The following is a 27,882-nucleotide window of genomic DNA, read 5'->3' on the forward strand; positions in this document are numbered from 1 at the left end:
GGGAGCCTGCTTCTTCCTCCCTCTCTTCTCTGCCTGCCTCTCTGCCTACTTGTGATCTCTGTCTGTCAAATAAATAAATAAAATCTTTAAAAAAAAAAAAAAAAGAATGTTCTGTGTGTAGACCTATACCCCTGGGGCTAATAATACATTATATGTTTATAAAAAAAATTTAAAAATTATTAAAAAAAAAAGAATGTTCTGTGTATAAAACAGAGGGTTGCTGGGGGGAGGCGGGTAGGGAGAGGGTGGTTGGCTAATGTACATTGCGGAAGTTATGTGCTATGGTGAGTGCTGTGAAGTGTAAATCTGGCAATTCACAGATCTGTACCCCTGGGGCTAATAATACATTATATGTTAATAAAAAAAAATAAAAAAAGGGGGGGAATGTTCTGTGTATAGAAAATAATTTTATTAAGGCTTAATCCTTGAGCATATTTCTTTTTAGTATTTTGTGAGAAGAAATGTAAGTACATAAAGCACTTCTCCTGCATGCTCAAGTATGATGATTGTCTTGAGGGAAAGTACTTCTTTTATTTGAGTTGTGAGCTGTACTGTACTGTTTTGTTTTTATCATGAAACACCGTTTTTCTTGAAGGAATGGCCAGCTTGAATAATGGGCAGCGATTTTCCTGCAAGTAAAGAAAGTTGTGCTTGTCACTTAAAACAACTATTGCTTTTTATTACTAATGGTGAAATTCAAGCTTTCTGACAAAAATTAGGATTTTTGAAAAACTTCTGTCTGCAACTAAGTGCTTGACTGTTTCTGATTATTTAATGACTTTTCTGATGAAATTGATGGTGATACGTTAACAATGTTGTTTTTAAAATATTTTATAAATGAAATGTATCTGCTTTTAGAAGAGCTCCATAGCTCAATAAACTAGTAGTTTACTAAAGACCAGTGAAGGGTGCAGTGCACCTGGTACACCAATGCATTTTAATGTAAGCTATGCAAAAGATATGATATGGCTTTGGATTCCATATTGCAACTAAACTTTCAGCAATTACTATTTGTTGAGTTTTGTGTAGTATCAAAACACAAAATGAGAATTATCTGACAAGACTATATAAATCATCTGTTTTCAGTACATATCCCTATGAAGTGAGAGTGTTTTCTTATATTTAAAACAAAGCAGCATTTTGGGATGAATCAAATGTGAGGCAGTTATGAGAATCTTTACCTAAACTGGACATTAAGGATAATTTGCATATATATAAAACAAACACTATTTTCACTCCGTTTTTTTGTTTGTTTTAAAGATTTTATTCTTGAGGGAGAGAGCACGTGAGTGGTGGGAAGGGCAGAGGGAAAAGCAGACTCCTAGCTGAGGAGGGAGCCCAACATGGGATTAGATCCCAGTGTGCCGGGATCATCACCCAGACTGAAGGCAGACACTTTACCAACTGAGCCTTCTAGGTGCCCTTTGTTTTTGTTTTTAATCTCAGTGCCCAACATGGGGCTTGAACTCTTGATTTCAGGATCACGAGTCATATGCTCTACCTACTGAGCCAGCCAGGCACTCCTTCACTCAGTTTTTTAGTTTTGGAAAATAGTTATTTTCATAAAATTTTATGTTAAATATAATCAGATTCTTATTTTATATGAATTTATACATATGTTCTTAAATTTCCCAATTCAAATTCTAATATGGCAAATACCAATAAATATAACCTACAAAAACAAAAGCTTTGGGGGAATTCTCAGTACTTTCTATTTATTTAAAAATATTTTTTCTCAGTAACTTTTTAAACATGTATAAGTGATCCTAAGACTAAAAAACTGTGAAAATCACTGCTCTAGGGTCTACAGCATTGATTCCCAAAGTGTTTTATTCCAAGCATCTGATCTGTGAACCACTAGTTATGAAGCATTTTAATAGAATCTGAACCAAAAAGGGGTTTATTTTTAGGCTGTAGAGGTTTTTTTAGTGCCTCTTATGGTCTAAAACTGCTTTGTGTAGTCTCCACAGGGGCTGCAATATCTCTCAACTTACTCGGCTCCCGAGTCTTCAACTTGACTGCTGTTCTTTGAAATACATTTTTGGAACTACTGCTCCATAAGCATGCCAATGTTAAAGAGTTCTGTTTAGCTATGCCTTGGAGACAATTGGGAACAGAGAGCTTTGGACTTAGACTAATAAGGCTTTGAATCCTGGCTCTACCACTTATTAGCCTCAGTTTCCTTTCCTATTAACTGAAGATAATGGTAGCCAATATTAGAGAATTGTTTGATCATTAAGTATGATAACAAGTAAACAGCCTTCCTAATGATAGGTACTCTGAGTGTAATTGTTCCCTACTTTTCCTACTTTAATTTCTCTAGTAAATGAATCTTCATTATAGATATTCCCATGTTAGTAAAGCTAATGAGTCTTAGAGGTGTAGGGACTAGTCTAACAAGTTACTGGAACAAGACAATGACACTGATTGGTAGCCAGTGTGGTGCATACATATAGACCAAGCTCCCTGGGCTTTCAGGCCAGCAAAAATATAGTCAGCTTTGCCACTGATTCAGTCACATTTAACCAAAAAATGAAAGCAATAGAGTCACCTCATTTTTAACCTGATAATGACTATAAAGAGAGGATCTTTTTTTTTTTTCTTGAAAATTTCAGTTATGTATTTGAGAGCATGTGAAAGAGAGAGCAAAAGCAGGGGGAGGGGTAGAAGGAGAAGCTGGCTACTGCTGAGCAGGGAGCCCCAGAGGGGGCTTGATCCCAAGACCCTGGGATCATGCCCTGAGCCGAGGCAGTCATTTAATGGACTGAACCACCCAGGTGCTCTAAAGGGAGAATCTTATTTTCTATTCTGTTTTATTGTACAGTTGACCCTTGAACAATATGGGTTTGAATTGAGTGGGTTCACTTATACATTTTTTTTGATTAACACAGGCACAGTATTGTAAATTTTTTTCTCTTATGGTTTTCTTAACATTTTCCTTTCTCTAGCTTACTTTATTGCAAAAATACAAAGTATAAACATTTAACATAGAAAATATGTGTTAATCAACTTCATGTTATTGGTGAGGCTTCTGGTCCACAGTAGATTTTTAGTTAAGTTTTTGGGAAGTCAGAAGTTTAAGTGTATTTGACTGTGTGGGGGTTTGGCTCTCCTAATCCCTGTGTTGTTCAAGAGTCAACTGTATTAAACATGCATAAAATTTCATCTTGGGGAGAATATAGGTGGCTTTCTAAGATGCTTCTCCATATTATCTAGTTTCAATATAATTCTCATTCTGTTTTTCTGAGTTTTTATATTTTGTAATTCAGCTCATGGGTTCAAGCTCAGATATGTAATTTGGCATCTACTTTGATCTTTTTTCATTTCAAATAAGAAACAACTTCTATATACCTTTATTGTTGCTAGCATTCCCGTACCTCCTGTTTTGAGCCTAGGATGTAAGAGCCTCTCTTACACATTTACACTGCTTTTTTGTTGTTACTATGTTCTAGGTACTCTGGGCTGTAAGACATGCTTTAGCAGCTAGTGAGGGTACTTGCCCTGAGGAAGCCAACATTATCCTGGGAAAAGGACAATGTACAGCATGTCTTGGTGGAAGATTAAAGGCATAACTTTGAATTATAGCTCTGCCGTTTAGGCCCTCTGGCCTTTGTTACTTGGCCAGTCTGATTCTTTCTTCCTCTTTAAAATGATAGTAATAGCAATTCTGCCACATTATTTTTAGGATTAGATGGGGAACACTTTGAGTAATTAGGACTGTGATTAGCATTATGTGTTCTCAGTAAATGTTAATGCCCCTCCCCTACCAACAAACGTACCACCACCACTGTATTTGTATATCTGGAAGTAAAAAAATACTCGTGTTCTTTGCTCTTTGGTGAGCTCTTTGAGTTATTATTAAAGAGCTATTTATTCTTGTTTTTATACAGTTTTAAAAGGTTGGTTCTATTTCTAAGCTATGGTGTGCAAGGCAGAAGGCCAGCAACTAGAAAGCCTGCTGATAGAGTAAAAGAAAGAGCTTGGCAACAGAGAACAAGTCACAAATGATTAAAAAGAACAGGAGAAAACAAAAACTCTGTGAATAGTGTTAGTTCATTAGGTGAAGAAAAACATTCCACTTTTTCTTAGGGGCTTTGAATATATAACTGCAATATAGTATAATATACTAATTTGTTTACAAAACCTGTATTGCTAAAAATATGAGTCTGCTTATTAGATCCTTCAAAAATACATTTTTGTTTTCATCAAAATAATATCTGCATAGGATTAAAAAAACCAAGGATTATAAGGGCTTTATGAAAGTGCAACAATTTCCTCTCCTTCCACTTTCCTGTATTTCATCTTGGGTTTCAAGGAAGTTGATGCTGATGGGTTTTGCCTCCAGTAAGTTGTGATTCTCTGTATTTGCCTTGTGTTGGTCTCCAGTTTCAGGGGCGGCAGTTTGCTCTGTGACCTGACTTTTCTCACAGATCTAAGAAGAGTTCCTGGTTTTTTAGTCTGTTTAGCTTTTTGCTTGTTAGGATGGAGTGTTGATTTCTAAGCTTCTTATGTACTAGACCAAAACCCAGAAGTCCATGCCTTTTTCCCTTCAGCTTTCTTATCCTTCTCTCTGAACTTGTTAGCTATACTTTTACATATTCAGTACTGAGAATATTTGCACCTTGTTCTAAAATCATAATTCTTAATTTAATATGTTTTGACTTTAGATTGAATCTAAAAGTTGAAAAGCAAAGTGTGTCTACATTATGAAGACATAAATATTTTTAGTGCAGATCCAGTACTATAGTACTATGTTTTGTTTTTTTAGAATTTTATTTATTCGACAGAGAGAGAGCACACAAGCAAGGGGAGGGGCAGGCAGAGGGAGAGAGAGAAGCAGGCTTCCTGCTTAGGGTGTGGGGCTCCATCCGAGGACCCTGGATCATCTCCCCCCCCCCCCCCAAACCCTGTTTGCCTTTGTATCCATTCCTTCCCTTTTGTTTTTTCTGAAATCTTCTTGGAGCTTTCTGTCATTCTGCTCTAATTTGGACTGGTTCCTCTCCAGGTCATTTGTATAGCTGTCATCCTGCAGCCTTATTTCCCTGTTTTCTTGATGCTTAGCTGCTTTTTTCTGGAGGCTCTGTCTCTAAATTTTGCTGAAAAACATCCTCAAATGTTTTCTCAAGAAAGAGTTCATAGGAGATAAACTTTATTTAGATCTGCATTCACGAAAGTGTTCTTTCCATCATCTTCATGCTAGTTTGGATACAGAATTCTAGGTTGAAAATAATTTTTTCGGTGTGCCTGGGTGGTTCAGTGGGTTAAAACCTCTGCCTTCAGCTCAGGTCATGATCCCAGTGGGCTCGAGCCCTGCATTGGGCTGTCTACTTGGCAGGGAGCCTGCTTTCCCTTCTCTCTCTGCCTGCCTCTCTGCCTACTTGTGATTTCTATCTGTCGAATAAATAAATAAAATCTTAAAAAAAAAAAAGAATTTTTTCTTAGAAACTTGAGGGTGTTGCTTTGTTGTTTTCTGATTCAGTGTTAACTGATGAGAAGTCTGATTCCAGTCCAGTTAGTATTTCTTCTCAGTGATCAGTACCTCTCCCCCTTCTCCACTTCATTTACACATATTCTGGATGCTCTGAGGATCTTCGTTTTATCCTTGCTGTTCTGAAGCTTCACAGTAATGTGTTTAGGAATTCCTTAGCCCATTGTGTTGAGCCCTCAGTAAACTGTCAATCTGAAAGCTTGTGTCTTTAGATTTGGGGAAAATCTCTTGTTCTATAATTATGAGTCCTCTATTTTCTCTGCATTTTTTTGTAGACCTCATTTAATAAAAATGTTAGTCTTCCAAATTAATGCTGTTTTTCTCTCATTTTCTAATTCACCTTGCCCCTTCCTACTTCTGGAGAAATTTTTCTCTATCTTCTAGTATTTCCATTGAACTCTGTGTATCTCTAGATATCTTATTCTTTGGTTGTTCCTTTTTCATAGTATCCTGTTATTGTTTTATGGATGCATTACTATGTTAAATCTGTCAGAGGATACTCACTAGAGTATTTTTAAGTGCTCTTTCTCTCTTGAATTCTATATTTCTCTCAGAGGTTTTTCCTCTTTTTAAATTTGACAGTTTTCTTTCATTATGTCGGTTTTCCTTGGTTGCTTATTAATCTCTGGTAACCTGTTTATATTTAATGCAACAATAGAATAACTGAGCTCTTTGTTCTTGCATTTAGTTCCTTAAAAGACTGCCTTCCTTTGGAAGGAGTGGACCAGGGATACCTGAGTGGCTCAGTCGTTAAGCATCTGGCTTCAGCTCAGGTCATGATCCCAGGGTCCTAAAATTGAGCTCTGCCATCAGGGCTCCCTGCACAGCGCAGCCTGCTTCTCTCTCTCCCACTCCCCCTGGTTGTGTTCCCTCTCTCACTGTCTCTCTCTCTCTCTCTCTCTGTCAAATAAATAAATAAAATCTTTAAAATTAAAAAAAAAAAAAAAGGAAGGAATGGGGGCCAGATGCTGACTCTTACTGGATTACTAAATGCTAGAAATAGGAGCTTTTCTCTGGGACAGCAGCCCTTGTCCATATCAGCTGACCTAGTACTTCCCTAGATTTCTTTAGAGATATAACTTCCTGTTTTTTGTTTATTTATATTTGGAGGATAAAGTCTGGTTGCTAATATTCAGTGAGCAGCTGTACAGATAGGGATCTTGATCTCTCTTTCAATCTCACCCTTAGTCATACCTGGTCTCACTCCAGGCATACCCCTGCATACCATTTTTAGGTGAGTCCCTGGATTTTATTTTATTTTATTTTATTTTTTAAAGATTTTATTTATTTATTTGACAGAGAGAGAAATCACAAGTAGGCAGACAGTCAGGCAGAGAGAGAAGGGGAAGCAAGCCTGCTTCCTGCGGAGCAGAGAGCCCGATGCAGGGCTCGATCCCAGGACACTGAGATCATGACCTGAGCCGAAGGCAGCGGCTTAATCCACTGAGCCACCCAGGCGAGTCCCTGGATTTTATGGGGCAAATTCTTCTCTGTAGGTATTGTTGGCACTGATTTTTTTCCACCTACTCTATTAGGCATGACTCCATCTGCTTTCTGATTGCTAACATTTGTTGAGATTTCCTGCCTGTTCATTGATTCCCCTTTTTCTCTCTTACTAATTTTTGTGGATTTATTTCCTTACTCTCATTTTAATAAGATTCCTGAAGAGAGAGGAGGTAATTTCCTGTGCTCAGTGTATTGTCTTAAACAAGAACTTCAAAATACTTATGAAGGCTTGAAAGCATCCTATATTTTAGAAGACTTTCAATAAAAAATTATAATAAAACGCACTTTGAGGCTTAAAGGCTTTAACTCTTAGCTCTCAGGAAAATGTGGTTTTCAATAATGACTTAGTCTCTCAAGTCTCTGAATAAAGAGCATTATGATCAGGAGTAAATAAAAAATAATAATTATATTGTGGACCAGACACTTTAGTGTTTTATTAAATACAGCCTCATTGAATGCTCACAGCAATCAGAAGAGGTAGTATATTATTTCCCCCAGTTAACATAGAAGGAAATTCGGACACAGTAAAGTAATAAAACTTGCTCAAGTACTATATGATACAGAATGATTCCCTAACCACGTTGATCTCTATAGGTATTAAAATGAACTATAATCTAGTTTACCTTTTCTTCCTGGAAGTTAGTGGCTTTTGATAAGTATTATGGAACAGAGCATTCAGGGAAAAAAGTCAATGCTGACTTATTTAGGATTGATATCCTTGTGAAGCCAATAAAATTAATGAAAACTTTCAGCCCTTCTCTCTTCTGTCTCAGACCACATAGCTAACTAAGTTCTTTGCTGGTCAGTAAGATGGTACAGTCATTCAGAGTTTTTTTGGCGTACTTGACTGTGTTCTATTTTAAAGTGTATTCTGTTTCTAAAAATTTGTCCTACAGTTCTACAAGTGCACTAGGATACATGTGTGGAAATGTTTACAGCATTATTTGTAATAGAAAGCTAGAAAAACCCATGTCTATCAGCAGGGGATTGATTAATTTGTAATAGGTATGTCCATGCATGGAATGCTATATAAAAAAAATGAAAAAGACCTATGCTGATATAAAAAGATCTTCAAGTAATATTGTATGAAAAGAATAATTTACAGTATGACCCTATATGTGTAAAAAGTATATGTTAAGTATGTGCACTCATTTATTTGAACACGTGGAAAAGATGGGAAGAACATATGAAAAGAGTTGTTATTCTGATGGAGATTGTAGGAATTTTTAAGTTCATATCCTTAAATACCATTTATTTATTTTACCATGAACATGTACATTTTACAATGTTATGAAAATAAAGCTTAATGGTTTTCAGTAGCCATTGGTAGTATACCAGCAACACTAGCTGGTCCTGGGTTTCCTAGGAAAATTACAATCTAATGGGGGAGGTCTGGGAATCCATATCCTAACAGGGGCTTTAAGTGATTCTCAACATTAGGCAGCTGTGCACACATGCTCATAAATACACATAATTCAGACTAAGAGCAAGTTTCCATAGAAAGATAATTTAAAAAGTGAGACTACTTTGAATATGCTTAATTAATAATAAATTTCAAAATTTGGAGGTGATAAATGATTTCTAGGAAATTATCAAACATTTTAAAGATAGACTAAGCTGGTTCATTCCACCTGACCTGTAAGAAGGTGAGACACACATCAGAGATACTGCTCAGCCCATGTCATAGGTGAATTCTTCTGAATCTTTCTAAAACATATGGTTTTAAATCTATTTAAAGTATTTTGGAGCAGAGAGAAGAGTAAAACTTGTTTGTTCTGTTTACAAAGCCAACAGAGCACTGTTTCCAAACCTTTCAGGTATAGATAGGGGTTTTGGGGTTCTTGTTTTCTTGTGTTTCTGTGGGCCTAATCATTTTAAGATTGTGGTTAAAATTTTATAAATATTATTTGAAACAGTAATATACACCATGACTAAATGAAATTCATTTTAGGGATCAAAAGATGGTTTGGTGTTAGGAATTCTGTTAATAGAATTATGAATATTGGGGCGCCTGGGTGGTTCAGTGGGTTCAAGCCTCTGCCTTTGGCTCAGGTCATGATCCCAGGGTCCTGGAATCGAGCCCTGCATCGGGCTCTCTGCTCAGCAGGGAACCTGCTTCCTCCTCTCTCTCTGCTTCTCTGCCTACTTGTGATCTTTGTCTGTCAAGTAAATAAAATCTTTTTTAAAAATTAAAAAAAAATTATGAATATTAATAGACCAAGGAGAAAAATTATGACCTTTTAATTTTCTGCTCCAAAGTACACACAATAAAATTAATATGTTTGTGGTTTTTGAAAACACAAAACCCCAAACAAAGCTCTTAGACAGGTGGAACTAGCTGAATAGTTTTCTTCCTTTTTAAAAATATTTCATTCATTCATTCATTCATTCATTCATTGAGAGAGAGAGAGAGCATACTATGCACACAGATTGGGGGTAGGCGCAGAGGGAGAGGGAGTGGAACTTGCTGAATAGTTTTTCTTTTTAAAAATATTTCATTCATTCATTCTTTCTTTTATTGAGGAGGGGAGCACATGCTTGTGCGCACTCAGGGTAGGGGCAGAGAGAGGGAGAGAGAATCTTAAGTAGGGTCCACATCCAGCACAAAGCTCCACCTGAGGCTCCATCTCTTGACCTTAGCTGAAATCAAGAGTTGGATGCTTAACTGACTGAGCCACCCAGACTCCCTATAGCTGAATAGTTTCTTAACGTAACAAAGGTGTTGCAGAGTGTTAGCCAATATCAGGCTTAATGGTAGAACACTGGAGGTGATCTTGTTAAAGTTAGGATATATTGCCATTCCAGTAAAAATCTGTTTATTTTGATAAATGATTTTAAAGAGTATTTGGAGAAATAAGCAATATGAGAATATTCCAGTAAATTCTAAACAAAAAAAAAACCATTGAGGGCTGGGCTAATAAATCTATCAAATATTTATTAATTCTATTATTTATTTTAAAAAGATTTTATTTATTTGTTAACAAGAGAGAGAACAAAATCTCATTCCCCTTTCCTGACAGGGTGACTTAGAATTTTGTTACATCTGATAGCATAGAAAGAACAAGAGAGAGCATGTTGGCGGGTGGGGGGTGGGGAGCAGAGGGAGAGGGAGAAGCAGGCTCCTTGCCTAGCAGGGAGCCTGATTCAGGCAGCTCCTGGGACCCTGAGATAATGACCTGAGTCGAAGGCAGGTGCTTAACCAGTTGAGCCCCCAGGTACCCCTATATCATATATTTGAATATTATAAAAACTAAAGTAAGGAATAGCTGTATGAAACTGTGTAATACATGTAGTCAAAAAACTCCATGTATGTGTGTGAGTAGTCTTTTCAGGTTACTGGAGAAAATATGAAAAAAACACTCTCATATTAATAGTGGGAGAAAAAATTTCAATAACCTTTTTGAAAGGCAATGGCAATAGTGAATGCATTTTTAAGTATATGTATACTTTGGTCCAGTGCTCTGCTTCTAGGAATTATTCCACATATTTTTTAAGAGACAAATTTTGTCTAATTCACAAGGTTGTGATGATAAATCAAACCTGATACTGTTTCATCAGGGATCGTTTTTGTAAGTTTGTATGTTACAGCTCCTTTCCGCCTCTGCTGTTTCAAGAGCTAGTGGCCTCTCTAATTGGTATAGCTGGGAAAGATAGACATCAGTGACACATATGCCTGACTTGGGCCACAAAGTGAGTTCTGTAGATGATGTAGCCAGGATTAGTTATAGAGAAATAACTGCAAATATTTTGCCTTTGAGCCCTTTTATCTCCTTTTTCAAAATCTCATTCCCCTTTCCTGACAGGGCGACTTAGAATTTTGTTACATCTGATAGCATAGAAAGATAGTATCCCTTCTTGCTTTTCTACGCCGCACCCCCCCCCCGCCCCCCAAGCCCCTTAGAAAGAGCTTTGGGTTTGTAATCAAAGGACCTGGCTTCTTGAGCCAGTTCTTCCACTGGCTAGCTCTGAGACTTAGGAGAATCAAGATTGTTCTCTAAACTTACTTTCTCTGAGAGCCAAGCGTGCTAACCTGTCTTTCTCCACTACAGTCCTCATGTTTATTCCTTAATCCATTGCAAATGAGATTTTACCCTACTACATCTGTACTAGTGCTTAAGTGGCAAAGATCTCCTAATCATAAAATAGAGTGTGTTTTCTTTCCTTTTTCATTTGGCCCCACTAATTCTTTTGTTTGGAAATTATTAGTTTTCTGACTAAATAATATAAAATATTTTTGGTAGTAGATACAGACTCATATAAAGAAAAACTAGAAAAATCCCTTAATCTCAGTACCCAGAAATAATCACTGGCATATTCTCTACCAGTTATATGTACATATCTTAATGAAACTGGGATTATACTTTTATATGCTTGCTTTGTATCTTGCTTTTTGTTTCCATAACATTAATACTGTAAGCAGTGAGTTTTAACTGTTGTATGGTTATGGCATTATGTGCTTGTTTAATAATCAACTGTATCTGTTTTGTTCTTGTGTTAAGTTTAGGTTGCTTCTTGCTGTGAACATCTTTGTACATGAATTTGTATGTGCAATAATGATTTTCTTTAAGGTTTGTTCCCACCTTCCAGAACCGCTTTCCACCCTTGATTTCCTCCTTATGCTGGTACTTTTTCCCACTGCTTCTTTCATAGGCTCCTTTTTACACATACTCTTAGGTTTTGATGTTCTCCACCGTTCCCTTTCCCTGCTCTGGGCTTGCAGGCAGTCTCATTTACTCCCTTAGCTTTAGTCATCACCTGGCTTGTCTGGTTCAGTTGTGGAGCACATCTTCACAACATGCTCCCTTCTTCTGAACTCCCTCCTCTGCACTTCTGTACCTTCGGCATCTCCTTCTGACTGATGCCTGAAACACATTATAACTAGGATAAACAAAGCAATTACCTGTGATTTCCTTTGAGGTCTTCCCTTTATCAAACGTAGATACAGGGCATATTTTAGATATTTTAGATTTATTTTATAAGCAGAAGTATCTGAGATGTGTAATAATCCTTTACAGGGTACCAAGTGGGCAGAAAAGAATCGTGGAAAGGCACAGAAATCAAAACAAAATGCCTGCACATCTTTCAAGGCTATGTGGCCTTCTTAACTCTTACCCTCATTTTCCTCCTAGTTCCCTAGTATGAACCTGGCCTCTTATCCTCCTTGCCCTTTAAATTTACACTGAAGTGATGCCCCTTAGTGGCAGAATCAGGAACTTTCTCCATTGCTGATCAATCAACATAAAAATGTCTTCTCTTGTGGTTATTGTGATTGTGACACATTGCTTAACTGTTTGTGGGTGCTTTTTTGCAATTCTAGTAAATACTTGTGAATTGTTACCTAACATCTAGGTACCCTAATCTTTGAGTGTTTCATGAAAAAGAAAAGAGGCAAATATGCTCCCTTTCTACAGGAATTTGTATCATTTGAGAAGGTAAGACAAGGATACTTAGTGTTTATTTTGAGATTATAATGTCTGTACAGTAGACATTATTCCAACTTTTGCAGTTGTCATTTAATTTCCTAACTGAAGCTGCTTTTTTCTAGTCTGTCACGTATTTGTCATAGCCAGTCTAGAAATACTTGTCAAATGACTGGAATGAGGGTGTAGATCCTTGAAGACCTTCGTGCTTTAAAAATGCAAAGCAGGGGCACCTGGATGGCTCAGTGGGTTAAAGCCTCTGCCTGCGGCTCAGGTCATGATCCCAGGGTCCCGGGATTGAACCCCGCATCCAGCTCTCTGCCCAGCAGGGAGCCTGCTCCACCCCCCCACCTGCCTGCCTCTCTGCCTACTTGTGATTTCTCTCTGTCAAATACATAAATAAAATCTTTTAAAAAAATGCAAAGCAAAAATTGTTTTAAGGGAAAGTAGTATAGCCACATTAAATACAATCTGGGAAATAAGAGGAAAAACCCTGCTCTTAATCTCTCCTAACAAAATGGCTGATAGATTTGTATATCTCTGGTTTTTTTCAGATTTGTGTTTCTGTGTTTTGTGTTTTATGTGTTTTATGTTTGTATTTTTATGTGTTTGTGATTTTGTGTTTAAAGTAGGTATCCTACTTTTTTCCACTTACTGTGTCATTTTATGACTATTACTTAAAATGGCTGCATAATAATCTATTAGTTGCAGGAATTTTTGGCCCTGTTGTATGCACAGTGTTTATGAAAAGTAGATGATACATTGTTTCTGAAAAATAGAACTCTCAAGAGAAAATAGTCATTCTAATAAAATAAAATTTCTTTATCATATGGATTTTACCAAGTCGGAGAACCATAGCCTTCTTATAAGGTCAGTGCCTTTTTATTTTCAGACTCATAAACCTGAAACGTGAGGAAGCTGGTCATCATTTGAGTGTAATATACCACGTGTCAGCTGTGTATTTTGGAGAAATTATAAACAGAAGTTAAATACCTGCTTATTTGGAGAATTAGTATCATAAAACTTAATATTAACATTGTGTTCTTTTATAGATTATGGAGCTTTGTGGTGCAACAAGACTTGGTTATTTTGGAAGAAGTCAGTTCTATATCGCTTTGAAACTTGTAGCTGTTGCCCAGTCTGGTTTCCCTTTAAGAGTGGAAAGTATAAATACAGGTAAATATGGAATACATTAGTAGCTGAAATGAAAATAGACTTATGCTCACAAACGAAGTAAAGTCAGTAGAATTGTTGAGTCTTCCTGACATTTTAGCATTCTCTCTAGCTTCATTCATTGGTTCATTGGTAAGTATTAGAAAAATATCTCTGTCTTAAACCTGTTATGGTGTGTATGTACTTAATACATATTTGATGGTCATATAACAATTGTTAATAGTGGTGATTTTTCAGAATTCACCAGAAGTTGCTTAGAGAGATTTTGGGTGAATAATTTTATCAAAGTAAATGATGGATTGTAGTGACTGACCACCTTCTTATGTGCCTTCCTTATTTTCTTCTTTTCTAATACATATAAAACTACATAATTCTTTGTGGTTTTTTGTTTGGGAAGACTGCATTTGAAATTAGAAAGTTAACCAAAACTTTCAGATTTGGGTAGAGACAAAGGTTAAATATTGGCAGACTAAAACCTACACACAGACACTTGACTACCTTGGAAGTGTCACCTAGGATAATTAGTTTTTCTGTGATTGGGAGGCTTATTGATGCCGAAGTCAGTAGAAATTCTACAGAGGTAGCATTTAAATGCAGAGTTCTGTGGTTGTCATAGGGAAAAGAGGAAAGAGAAAACTTGAGGCTTTCTGTAATGTTGAAATTTTTATAATAAGTTTTAAGCACCAGGTTCAGTTTGTTGTTCAATGTGAGTTTTTCATTTTGGACCTCTGTTTTGCCTCACATCATTCTTCTAGAATTGAGAATATGAATTCTTTTCAAATAATTTTGAATTCTTTTACATAAATACTGAATAAGCTTAGTATTTCCAACTCCTTAGTATGGAGATTCAAGAGAGATGAAGATAGTCATGGTGAAGGGAAGTATACTTTCTGCTAAAAATTCTGCTTCTGTGTGTGTTTTCCATTCTAAAGGTATGACTGATCTATAACTGATCTGCAAAGAAGTTCTTGGTTTTCTTTCTTCTCTGTTTATTAAAATTGTCACAAGCCAGATTAAAGTGAACAGCTATCATGCCTTGTACCATGGTGTTGGTAGGAGAACAGTAAAATATTTTCAGGAATTTGTGCCGTGAAGTGTCTAGATTAATCTAGTCTCAATCTAGTGATATATTCTCTCCTTAACTTAACAGCTGAGCTCTAACATCTAAAGAGAATCAGTATGAGCAGAAAAGAAATTGTCTAGACCTTCAGGTCAGACTGTCCTGGCTTCAGACCCTTGTCAGTTACTGTCAGTGACCTTGGCACCTTGTTGCCTTAGTTGCAAGCACAGAGCCAGATAGGATATTTATTATAGCTATTGTTACTGCCTTTAGAAGGACAGTTTAGTGTTCTACTACTTTCTAGGTTAGAGTCTCCCTAAACAGTGAAAGGGAGTGGTAAACATATGTGTCTGTATCCATTTTTTAAAAATTCTTTCTAATACCTAATTCATATTTCAGTTTTAACGTGTGCTCTTTTTCATTTTAAAGTAATAATTATTTCTGTGGTTAACAGTAAAGGACCTTCCTCTGCCAAGATTTGTTGCTTCAAAGAATGAACAGGAATCTCGCCATGCAGCCTCATATTCTTCAGATTCTGAAAATCAAGGGTCTTACTCCGGTGTAATTCCCCCACCACCTGGAAGAGGACAAGTGAAAAAGGGATCTGTAAGCCATGATACTGTCCAGCCTCGTACAGCTACAGATCAGCAGGTATTCATGTGCTTGAACGTGTTACCAGTTGATGGCCTGTACAGATGTTTACAATAAAGCATGTAATGATATCTTACTAATGAAAATGTCACCTTAAAAAATTTTAAGTCTTAATAATATTCTCTCCAGGAACCTGCATCCCCAGTAGTTTCACCCCAGCAGTCCCCACCATCTTCTCCACACACATGGAGGAAGCACAGCCGTCACCCCAGTGGGGGAAATAGCGAGAGGCCTCTTGCAGGACCTGGGCCATTTTGGTCTCCCTTTGGGGAAGCACAATCAGGTATTTTGAAATTCTTTAGAAGTGACGGTTATTTATTAAGGGTGGTAAATTGAAGGAAACGTGATACTATTCCTTTAAGAGTTGCCTCCAAGGCAATTTTTAATTATAAATTAAGCACCTTAATTAGAAGCAAAAGCCAACCATGAAAGTTTGTAAGCAGATGCATCACTTTGAACAATGGTAATTGCATTTACTTATTCATGTGATGCTTAGACAAAAGTTTATAGATGCCAGATTCTCTGAAGATGAAACTAATAAATAATGATTTCCCAGAATATAAGGTATATATTATATTAGTTCCAGTATTGACAAGGAAAGCACAGTAACAGTTTAAAAGAGGTATAATTTTAAGTGGACAGAAGACATTCACTTTGGAAATCATTAACATTTCTTCAAATTTAGAGTTTGAAAGAAAACATTTATAATACGTGTATGAGGAGTTATAGTACAAAGCTGGTAACTTTTTTTCTCTAGAAGTGAGCCTGCACGTGTACCGTTCTCTTTCCAGGTTCTGCTGCTGCTGACGCAGTGTGGTCGGGGCACTCTCCACCTCCACCTCCACCGCAAGAAACTTGGGTCAGTTTTGCAGATACTCCACCAACCAGTACTCTTTTAACCATGCATCCTGCTTCTGTCCAGGTGTGACATTTTATTGGTATTGCATTTTTGTTTGCTTCATTCAGAGTATTGCTGCAGTCATTTTTTTTTTTAATACATATTTTGCTATTGCAAATTTTGTAAATGCAAGTTCACTCTTTATAGAACACAAAACTCTGCTCTGTGTCTTAAAGTCTGTTATCAGTGGAATGTTTCAGTAAAAGTTTTGGCTGATTTTCTTTCTAATTATTCAACGAAGTTTTGAAAGTTTTCTGCGCCTAGGAATATATTTGCTTGGCTTTCTTAGCACATTTTTCATAACTTTCTGTTGCTTACACACTGCTATCATTTTACGCACTTATAATCATTGTGCAGAAACATTCAGTAACCTGATTATAACAAATATGTGGTTTGGTGATGACTTTGTGAAGACTTCTTATATTTTAAACATCCAAAAAATGTAAGTTTTAATTTCAAAGATAAATAACCTAGCAATCTTGGTCCATATAATTATATAGATAGATACTGTACTGAGGAAATAAATGTTTCATTACAGGACCAGACAACAGTACGAACTGTAGCATCAGCTACAACTGCCAATGAAATTCGTAGGCAATCCAGTAGTTACGATGATCCCTGGAAAATAACAGATGAACAAAGACAGTATTATGTAAATCAGTTTAAAACCATTCAGCCTGATCTAAACGGATTTATTCCAGGTGAGTTGTTAAAAACAAATTCTTCTGGATGGGACAGGACAGAGTCTCAATTTCATAATTTCAAAGGCATGGTTTTATTGGTCAGAGATTATAAATGATAATTCTCAAATTGTTTATCTAAAGAGTTTATAATCACTGGAGAAGAAAACATGACATACACACATGTTAAGGTTCCTACCTTTTGCCACAATGATAAAAGTCTTAAGACTCTTAACCTCACATTTTATTCTTGGGTGTGTAAGTTCAGCATAACATTAAACAACACTGTTTTAATATTTCAGGATCTGCAGCTAAAGAGTTTTTTACAAAATCAAAACTTCCTATTCTTGAACTTTCTCACATTTGGTAAGTGTGGTATTTCATATCAGTTGTGTAATATGTGTTGTTTCAGAGGAGCTTCCAGCAAGTAGATTTTCAAACCTTAAAAGATAAACTATTAGAGTAACCTTTTCAAGAATATGTTCTCAAAGAACTCAGTAATGGTCAGCTTTGTCTCACTCTCTGGAAAAGAAATAAGTGATGCCAGTACAGTGGTTCATTAAAAAATGCTAAAATTCTTTAAGTTGTATCCACTGTTTCTTATTGCTAGCATAATGCTTGGAATAAAAGCTAATTGGTTCATCCCATGGTTATATGTAGCCCATCTGGTTTTTAACAAGCTTATACCTATTATGTATTACCCATACTAGTAGCTATACCTATACCTATCCTAAGTCATGAGCTTAAGAACAGTGCTTAGCTCCCACTTAAATCCAGACAGTCTTTGGATAGCTGCTATGTAGTTGGAATTAGTCAGTCTAAACAAATTATAATCACAAATTACTTTTAAAAAACAATTCTCAGATAAACATAAATATTATTTCTACTTTAAATTATTTCATTAGTAGAGTTTTTAGTAGCATAGAGTGCTATAGTAGAAGAAAGATGGATAATGCCTAAACTGAAAAATCAAGAACTAGCAATGTATACATGCTATTTCTAGTGTTACGTGTTAAATACAAAAGTGGTTGCTTCTGCATCTAGAAAGTGGAAGAATGGGGGGGCTTTTTTTTTTTTTTTAATATCAATCCTTATAATTCTTTTGGATGCTTTAAAGTAGATACATGTACCTTTGATAATAAAAATGAAGGTTTTAAAATTTTCAGTGACTTACTAAATAGGCGTGCCTTTAAATTAAATCCTGTTACTTAAAAATGCATATGGATTAAAGTTCATTTTTTGGTGGTTTTACTTATTTAAGCTGTTTTTTTAGCATTCTATTATAAGAATTTCAAGTATTCAGAAAAGTTTAAGGAATTGTGCCTTGAATGTCCATATGCCCACTGCCTACATTTTGCAGTCAGTTTTCTGTATTCACTTTTTTATACTTCTTCCCATCTATGGGATTTAAAAAAATTTTTTTGTACTTTTTCTGGAAAAGGGTTTCTTTTGCTTCTTTTTGAGACATAAAGAGATCCAAAGCAGATGATTATATTTATAGTAAGTTTGTCTTCTAGGGAACTTTCAGACTTTGATAAAGATGGAGCATTGACACTGGATGAGTTTTGTGCTGCTTTTCATCTGGTAGTTGCTAGGAAGAATGGCTATGACTTACCAGAAAAACTCCCTGAAAGCCTAATGCCCAAACTGATTGATTTGGAGGACTCAGCAGGTAAGATCGGGAGCTGAAGGGACCTGGTTACAGGCCTTGATAAACATAGCACTTGATTCTTTTTTTCCTTTTTTAAGATTTTATTTATTTGCAAGACAGAGAGAGTGAGAGAGAGAGTGTGCGAGTAGGGAGAGGGGGAGAATCTCAAGCAGATTCTGTGCTGACCACAAAGCCCATTTAGGGCCAGTCCCATGATCCCAAGATCATGACCTGAACCAAAACCAGGAGTCAGATGTTCAACCAACTGAGCTATCCAGACACCTCAACACAATTCTTAGAGCAAAATCAGGATAGTTGTTAAAACGTAAGAACACAGGAGTGCCTGGGTGGCTCAGTCATTAAGCATCTGCCTTCAGCTCAGGTCATGATCCCATGTCTTGGGATCGAGCCCCGAATCGGGCTCCCTGCTTGGCGGGAAGCCTGCTTCTCCCTCTCCCACTGCCCCTGCTTGTGTTCCCCCTCTCGCTGTGTCTCTATCAAATAAATAAAATCTTAAAACAAAAAAAAAAAAAAAAAAAAACGACTTAAGAACATAGACATTTCATTAAGAGTAAGTAGGTTTGCCATACGAATGTGCTCTATAGGCTGAACTTGAATTAATGGTTTGTTTTATTTAGGTTTTATTTATTTATTTTTAAAAAGATTTTATTTCTTTGTCAGAGAAAGAGAGACAGAGCACAAGCAAGGGAAGTGGCAGGCAGAGGGCAAAGCAGGCTCTTGGCTGAGTAGGGAGCCTGATGCAGGACTCAGTTCTAGAATCTGGGACCATGACCTAAAAAGAAGACAGATGCTTAACTGACTGAGCCACTCAGGCATCCCTGTTTAGTCAGTTTCAAAGAGACAAATAATATATGCCACTATTTCAGTTTAACTTTTGACTTCCTGAGATTTGGAGAACATTTCAAAGTATCTGTTTGTTTGCCACCCTATAATTGCATTATATATTGTCTGGGGTGGGCGAGGTAGCCTGTCTGCATTATCAACATTTTTCCATTGAATGCATCTTAATTCGTTGAAGGACTGTGCCTGGTTTATCATAAGACCAATGCAATGTGCAAGCATTTTCCTTTCAAAAGCCCAACTCTTTTCTTTTGACTAAAGAAATCTGGAAATTTTGTGTTTGATTATAGATAGTGCTGTTTTTGTTACCATGTTTACAAGAATGCTTTTGTAAATGCCCATATTAACTGGTAACTTTCTTTAAAAGGAAGCAGAACTTTTAAAGGGTAAAGAAATGAGTAAAATTCAGAATGAATAAAGGAAATCTTAACGTTAAATTCTTAATGAGCCTAATTAAAAATTACCATTTTCAGTTTTCTTATGTCAGTTTTCTTTTGGATGTTATGATAGAAGGAATTTTATATTTTTAGAAGAAAAATTAAAACAGAATTTGGCTCTCAAAAGGGCCTTCATCTATTAGGTAGTGTCTATTTAACCCAGAAAGACACATAATCTGACCTTATTGCCTAAGTCATACAGAAGGAATCATATGCATGTTATGAATCTCACAAAGAGAACAGTATCCTTGGTGTTAGGAATCTGAATCTGCTTCTAGTTTTGCCAATTACTCCTGTGACCCTGGGCAAGTTCTGACCACTTACTCTGTTTTTTCCTTCTGTTTCTCCACCTGAAATGTGGATTTGATGCCATTCATGTTTCAGGACCTGAATTGTACACTGACCTTTTATCAACGAATAAATTGATTCCAGACTTTAGCATTGATTTTATGTTTTTTAGAACATTATCTTATGAGAATCCTAGGATTTTCCCAATCATTTCAGGTAGTTATTAGGTATCTTCTAACTTGAGCTGAGAGCTAAGTATTTTTGTTGGTAATTTTGCTTCACAGTACTTTGATTTACCCAATTAAGAAATGAATGAAAAGAATTGTGTCTAGCTTATTTGATAGTAGCCAAAGGGGAAAGAAATTTAGTAGCTTTGTACTTGGCATATCGTTTTAAAAATTGGGCCTTGTATTTGGAATTTTTCTTGACGTTAATTCTTTGAAAACTGATAGCATACTAATACAAGAAATAAGTCAAGTTTATTCTGTTACGTTATTCTCTAGAGACTTGTCTGAACCTGTTATCTGTTGCATTCAGATTGGTAAATCTGGCTATTGCATGTAGTCAGTGGAATTTGTTTTGTTTTGTTTTTAAAGATTTTATTTATTTGATAAAGAGAATGAAAGAGCATGAGTTGGGGAGGGAGGGGCAGAGGGCGAGGCAGAAGCAGACTCTCTGCTGAACAGGGAGCTGGAGGCCTGGGCTCCTGGGGTCAGTCCCAGATCCCTAACTAAAATCGTGACCTGAGCCAAAGCAGATACTTTTTAACTGACTCAGCCACCTAGGCACCCCATTGTTTTTTGTTTTTAATTTAAATAAATTCTGGGTCTTCGTAAACTTGGTCTACGGACTGAATTTTAGGGCTCATGATTGAAGAATTTCGTTTATGGGCATTCTTTTTTTTTTACATCTGTTAAGTCTGTTTAGCCAAGAGACACGGGTTGTTTTGCCTGCATTTATCTGTACACTGTTGCTCTAATTTTAACTTTTTAAAGGTTCCCAAAGATCAAATAATTTTTTCCCATTCCAACATAATACTATGTGGTTTTTCTGATCGAATTTATTATAAACATTTGACTACACAATATTAAATTCAGATCTGCTTTGCCTACTTACAAATGATAATTTAGAGTTCTGTTAATTTTGGGGTGGGAGGAACTGATTAATCTTTTTTTACCTACCTCTGATAAGGCTGAGGCTCACAGTCCACAAAGTCCTTTGAATGTAGAAATTATTGCGTGACACTGTGGATCCATTAGTATCCACAAAAGTAATTTAAAATAGCTGTGTTTTTAGAAGTTCTCTTTAGAAGTTTAGATACTAAAAGGGACATACCCAAACGGTTTCTTTTGGATGATCTGAGAATTTATTTTAGTCATTCCCCCTTTGGAGGCTTTCTGACTGACAGGCATATGTTACCTTCTGTTTTCTGTGATCTCTTGCAACATCACTTACATGCTGCTTATTATGGCACACATCACACTGAATCTTGTTCTTTTTTTCCTCTTTCTGGTACCTCACTGAGCCCCTTAAAAAAAAAGGAAATGCATCATACTCATTGTAGTATCCTAAGGACATATAGCACTTCGCCAGGGGTGTACTGAATTAATTGGTCAGCAAATAAATTATTAAGTGAATTAATGTTAAGTGTGCCACTTTTAAAGTAGGATATTTTTAACACATTTCTATCTTTGAAATATAACTGTTACTATAAATTTGTGATGTTGGGACATACTAAAATATTAGCTCTGCAGGTATTCTGTATTGGCAATTTAAATAACTTATCAAAAAATAAATAGTAGTGGTGACTAGTGGTGACTTGAGTGACTTGAATTACAGCCCCTTGAAGTAACCAGACTAGGCTTTCTGTAGGCATGTAAACATGGTTTGGGGAGATTTATAATTTTTCAAAAATTATTTGACCAGGTTCATAGGATTAAATAGCCGATAAAACAGAACAACTAATGATCATAGGTAGAGTGCTTATTTGGGCCTGCACTGAAATATTTAATATTTAAGATTAGCACTGAATTTGGCAGCTAGAGTAAATACAAAGGGAGACTTTGTTTTTATTGTCTTACCAAAAAAAAAAAAAAAAGAGCATACCAGAATTCATCTAAGGAAACACCTTTCTGAAGCTGTTATTCAAGAAAGAATGTTCATCTTCTAAGAATGGTTATCTACTTAAAAAAAACAGAGTGACCTGCTAATATGCCACAACACGCTGTATCTTAAAAGGACAAAACCAAACATACTTAGATGCTGTATACTTCAACTCAGTTCACAGAGATTCTGCTTTGGAGCACAGTTGCTATTTGACACACAGCTTTTGTGATTATTTGGTAAATCTCTTTCTCTCAAACTAGCCTGGAGGATCCAAGTGGGTAGTAACTGAATCAGTCTTGTTCATTAGGTTTTAGCACCTAGTAGGGTGCAAACTGAATATTTAGGTAGGCGTTCACATTTTTGAAATGACTAAATAACTGAGCCATTTGTTTTTAAAACTCTTTCCTGTCTTTATAACCCAGTACTCACGAGCAAATCAGTAATGTCTGCTTGAGATGCTCAGAGCGGGAGAGGAATTGTGCCCTATTCTGTCTCTTCCTCCATCATCACTTCTTCACATAGTAAATTGGAGCATGTTTCATTGTTGCAGATATGGTATAGAATGTGGGTCCTAAAACTCCTTGCAGGCCTTCTAATAGGAATATTGTTAAAAGCCACAGACTTTTTATGAATAGTTTACCAAAAATCCATACTTGAGACTAACTTGTGCTAAAATCACTGTTGAGTTTTCTGTTCATCCTGAAACTTTTAGCATAGAAAAGCCAACACAAACAACACATGGAGATAACTGTTTTCACCAAGTACAATCACACTGTACATCCTTGATTTTTTTTAAATAGTGCTGAACATCTTTATACTTTGTCACATACAGGGATGTCACATTCCTTATCATACCATGTATTCCATAATATAGATGCACCTTAATTTAACCCGTGTCTTAGTGATGGATTTTTGGGTAGTTTCTTGACTTCACCTTTAAAATTGTGCTGTTTTAAAAAAAGGGGGGGGTACATATATCTTTATTTTATATAAACAATTCTAAATCATTATTTTTGAAAATTCACTCTCCCAAGTACCTTTAGTTGCAGAGGAAAAATCATGAAAATAGGCACTGCAAGTATTCATCATCAACTTTACACTTAGGAATTGCTTCAAGCACTCACTCTCCATGCACTGCCCCTGCACATGTTTTTTTGTTTTGTTTTGTTTTTTTTCATATTTTATCTATTTATTTGAGAGAGAGTATGAGCGAGGAGAAGGTCAGAGAGAAGCAGACTCCCTGTGGAGCTGGGAGCCCGATGCGGGACTCGATCCTGGGACTCCAGGATCATGACCTGAGCTGAAAGCAGTCGCTTAACCAACTGAGCCACCCAGGTGCCCCCACCACACACGTTCTTAATGCTGGTGTCATTTCTTTCCAGATGTTGTAGCTGACAAATCAGGACAGTTATAGATATTGGCAAAAATGTACCATTTAATGAAACTGGTCAAAATACTTAAAACTCCTCAAATTCCTGGTAAAGACTTTAATAAGACTAGATAATATTTGAAGGAGAAAATTTCTACAAGGATGTCCCAATAGGGGCTTTAAAAGATTATGATTTACCTATCAGGGGATTCCTAATAGTCCTTGGGAATAATTACTGATACTTTTAATTATTTTTTTTAAAGGACAAATCTTGTATTTTTTTCTTTATAATTGTGCTGCAAAACTCAAAAGCAAAGTGAAGGACATCTGTCTTCCTCTGTTAGAAAGAGAACTCCATGGAAATAAATGGGAGCTTTGTCATCTTGCTCAATACTGTATCTTTATTTACTGTGCTTATGTACAGGCCATTCATAAATGCTTACTGATTGAATTCATGTTTTTATTAATTGTGATTACACCCCAGAATTGTAACATCTTTTTTTCTTCGGTCTTTATACTCATTTTTACAATGTTCTCTGTAAGTTTTGAAAACAATAACTAATTGAGTTATTTTTCATCATGAAATTCTAATTATCTTAAGTAAATTAACATTAAGTGGGCTTCTTCATTTTTAGCTGTATTTGGATAATGAGAGCCTCCTAGCTATAGTTAATAATCTTTAAAATATAGTAACTAAGTCAAATAGTAGCGCCTATAAAATGCTAACCAGTTCTGCCCAAAAAAAAAAAAAAAAAAATCAGTAGGCTACAATTTAATTGGGATTTTGGGTCAATGTTTTGTTTCTTTCAAACCTTGTTACACACATTTTTACCTTCACTTTAAAAAAAAAAATCCTTGGGGAAAAAACTGAGAAACTTCTACATAGACTATATCAAGTTCTGTTACTGAATAAGTTTCCATTTTGTGGACTGTTGAAAATTAAAATTAGTTTTTCAAATAGAATGTAGTTTTTTGATGGATATGATACCATTCAGAACAAAGCATATCTTAAATTCTTTAATTTCTTTTGCATTTTCATTGCTTATCCCAATCTTTTTTTTTTTTTTTAATGATTTATTTGAGAGAGAAACACAGAGCAAGTGCATGAGAAAGAGCAAGTGAGAGAGAGAGCAAGCATGAGGGTGGAGGGCAGAGGGAGAGGTAGTGCTTGACTCCCCACTAAACAGGGAGCCCGACCCAGGCCTCAATCTCGGGACCCTGAGATCACTAAGCCAAAGGCTGATGCTTAACTGACTGAGCCCCCAAGCACCCCTGCTTATCGCTATGTTTTAAATGTGAATGAAAAAGGTACCATTTGTACCTTTTCCTTGAAGACTTAAAATTTGTCCAAATCTGTTTATTTTTTATATAAGAACTTTTTTAGGTAAGCATAGCATTCACATTTCAAATAAAACATGTAGTTGCGGGGCATCTGGGTGGCTCAGTGGGTGAGGGCCTCTGCCTTTGGCTTGGGTCATGATCCTGGGGTCCTGGGATCGAGCCCCGCAACAGGCTCTCTGCAGCGAGAAGCCTGCTTCCCCCTCTTTCTCTGCCTACTTGTGATCTCTGTCTGTCAAATAAATAAATCTTTTTTTTAAAAAATGTAGTTGCTTTTGCTTTTATAAAGCTATTAAATGAGTTTACTACTTTACTTGAGGCTTCATGATTGAAGAATTCTTCCTAGATTTATTTGGCTACTTGAAAGCAAAATAAGTTTTAAACTGTAAAACTTTAGGGAGTGTATATATTTCTATAAGATTAATAATAGCTGGCAGTCATTTTCTTTTCTTTTCTTTTTTTTAAAGATTTTATTTATTTGAGAGAACGAGAGGGGAGAAGGTCAGAGGGAGAAGCAGACTCTGTGTGGCGCTGGGAGCCTAATGCAGGACTCGATCCTGAGATTCTGGGATCATGATCTGAGCAGAAGGCAGTTGTTTAACCAACTGAGCCACCCAGGCGCCCAGCCTGCAGTCATTTTTGAAACAGTACTAGCATGTTGAGTGTATTACTGAGAAAAACCTAGAATAGAACTGATGCTCTTTAAGAAAGAGGTGGTTCGTTCAGCTAGCTGGTGTACTGTACTAAACTGAATCTGGCAACTTCAGAATGTTTGGAGGCTAGAAGGATGAAAATCACTGACGGTGTTTTTATTTTATAGTGTGATCTTAAAAATGCAGTTTGTGCTCTTTTAATATTATCATTTCTAACTTTATTATTTTTTTAATGGCAAGTTTTTTTTTAAAGATTTATTTATTCATTCATTCATTCATTCATTTGACAGAGAGATAGCTCAAGTAGGCAGAGAGAGAGGGAGAAGCAGGTTCTCCACTGAGCAGGGAGCCTGATGGCAGGGCTTGATCCCAGGACCCTGGGATCATAACCTGAACCAAAGGCAGTCACTTAACTGACTGAGCCACCCAGGTGCCCACATTTCTAACTTTAAATGTAGATTGACAGTATGTCAGTGTGATCACACTGCGTTGTATCTTCCAGACACACTTTCATACATGGAGATACTTTTTGCATAAAAGCCCTTTCGGGGTTTACCTTAACAAATAATTTAGGCTCATGCTCTTCTTTTTCAGCCCTGATGCTCTGATGATGTCAGGGGCAGAGCAGAACCGTCAGGAGGGAGGCAGGGTTGACACAGTGTTCCAGCAGGAGGCTAGGTTGGAACACTGCATCAGGTAAGAGTAAAACTACACCCCTGCCTCCGTAAGGATACGGTCTGAAAGACTAACTTCTGTGGGTGGGCAGGAAGCTCTTTGTTGGAGTTTATAGGGAGCCAAGTTGAAGGAGGTGCAAGTTTATTTATGCACCTGATTCTTCTCCTCGGACTCATGAGTATTAGGATATTACCTTTCTGGAACATAAGTAATTTCCTCTTTTTCTACAACCATTTGTTGTTCTGAATATGAAGCAGGAAAGAAGCAATGTGTAATTTTGTGAATTTATTCCAGAAATAATTTTTGGATTTTCTAGGACAGTGAATTTTTGAACTTTTAGTCTTAGGACCCTTTCACATTCTTAAAAATTATCGTGGACCAGAAAGAGCCTCTGTTTACATGGATTAGCTCTATCAATAATTACCCTATATAAAAAAATAGTTACTGTATTAGAAATTAAAACTGATAAATTTCATCCTTTATTTTAAAATAATAATTGTAAGCCTTTTACGTATTGACAGATATTTTTAGGAAAATAACTGTATTCTCCAAAATTAAAAAGAAATCATTATAAAAAGGGTGATACTGTTTTACATCTTTGCAGTTCTCTTTAATATCTCGCTTAATAGAAGACAGCTAGATTCTCATACTTGTTTCTGCATTCAGTCTGTTAGATGCGTTACTTTGTTTGACACGTATCAGGAATTGGCAAACTATGGGCTGAGAACCAAATCCAGTCCCCTTTGTAGCCCACAAATGGAGTAGTGGTAGTGTGTTGTTTTTAATCACCGGGGGAAAAACAATATTTTATGACACATGAAAATTCTATGAAATTCAAATTTTAGTTTCTGTAGATGAAATTTTACTGTAACACAAACCAGGCTCATTCCTCCCTGAATTATCGATGACTGCTTTTGCACTACAGCAACTGAATAGTTGCAACAGAGACCATGTTCGTACCCTGCAAAGCCTAAAATATTTACTGTCTGGCCCTCTGTAGAAAAAGATTGCCATTTTCTGGTACGTGAAGGAAATGTGGCCTCCATGGTAAAAGGGAGGACTGTTTTCAGATAATTACAGATATTCTTTGGTATTACCCCCAAACTCAGCAGATGATAACTTCTTAAAGGTTGATTACATTGCAAAAGCTGAAATCACATTAATGAGTTGTTTGTACTATTACATTAAAATCCATAGGTCTGTCTTACACTTTGAATACACTTTGAATGAATCTTTTACCGCATTGCATGATTTTGTAGCAAGTGCACTGATTGTAAAATATCAGTTCATTGAATTATACAAATCTTTGAAACGTTGGGATGTTTTATTATATCAAAAAAGCATATTTGTTAATTTAACCAATCTTCTCAAAGAAGGATTAGGAAGCTCTTGAGTATGGACATGGACACACATTTTCTAAAATTGTTATTTTTGCTGAAAGCTCAAACTTTGTCATTTCTAACAAGTACTGAAGACAGTTGTTTTCCTTGAAATGTCAAGCTCACTAAATTCATTTTTGAGAAAATGCCTGCCTAATTCCCAAATCTGAATAATTATAGTTTATCAGCTGTTCTTTCAAGAAAAATGGTGTTCCATGAAAAAAGTAGCCTGTTCATCTGACAGCTGAA

General features: G+C 36.2%; 1 protein-coding gene across 7 annotated transcripts in view; it reads left to right on the forward strand.

Annotated features, from left to right (window-relative positions):
• Positions 1 to 27,882, forward strand: part of REPS1 (RALBP1 associated Eps domain containing 1) — an 83,123-nt gene that overhangs the window by 28,487 nt on the left and 26,754 nt on the right. For 6 of the 7 annotated variants that reach the window (XM_032339370.1, XM_032339372.1, XM_032339371.1 and 3 more), the window contains exons 2-8: positions 13,467 to 13,590; positions 15,102 to 15,298; positions 15,428 to 15,581; positions 16,090 to 16,220; positions 16,735 to 16,897; positions 17,179 to 17,242; positions 18,394 to 18,548. In XM_032339370.1, coding sequence (XP_032195261.1) covers positions 13,467 to 13,590; positions 15,102 to 15,298; positions 15,428 to 15,581; positions 16,090 to 16,220; positions 16,735 to 16,897; positions 17,179 to 17,242; positions 18,394 to 18,548 — 988 coding nt within the window. The remainder of the gene's footprint in view (positions 1 to 13,466; positions 13,591 to 15,101; positions 15,299 to 15,427; positions 15,582 to 16,089; positions 16,221 to 16,734; positions 16,898 to 17,178; positions 17,243 to 18,393; positions 18,549 to 27,882) is intronic. The other variant, XM_032339373.1, reaches the window with a different exon arrangement.

This window comes from Mustela erminea, chromosome 4 (genome assembly GCF_009829155.1).
Source record: "Mustela erminea isolate mMusErm1 chromosome 4, mMusErm1.Pri, whole genome shotgun sequence".
Classification (NCBI taxonomy): Eukaryota; Metazoa; Chordata; class Mammalia; order Carnivora; family Mustelidae; genus Mustela; species Mustela erminea.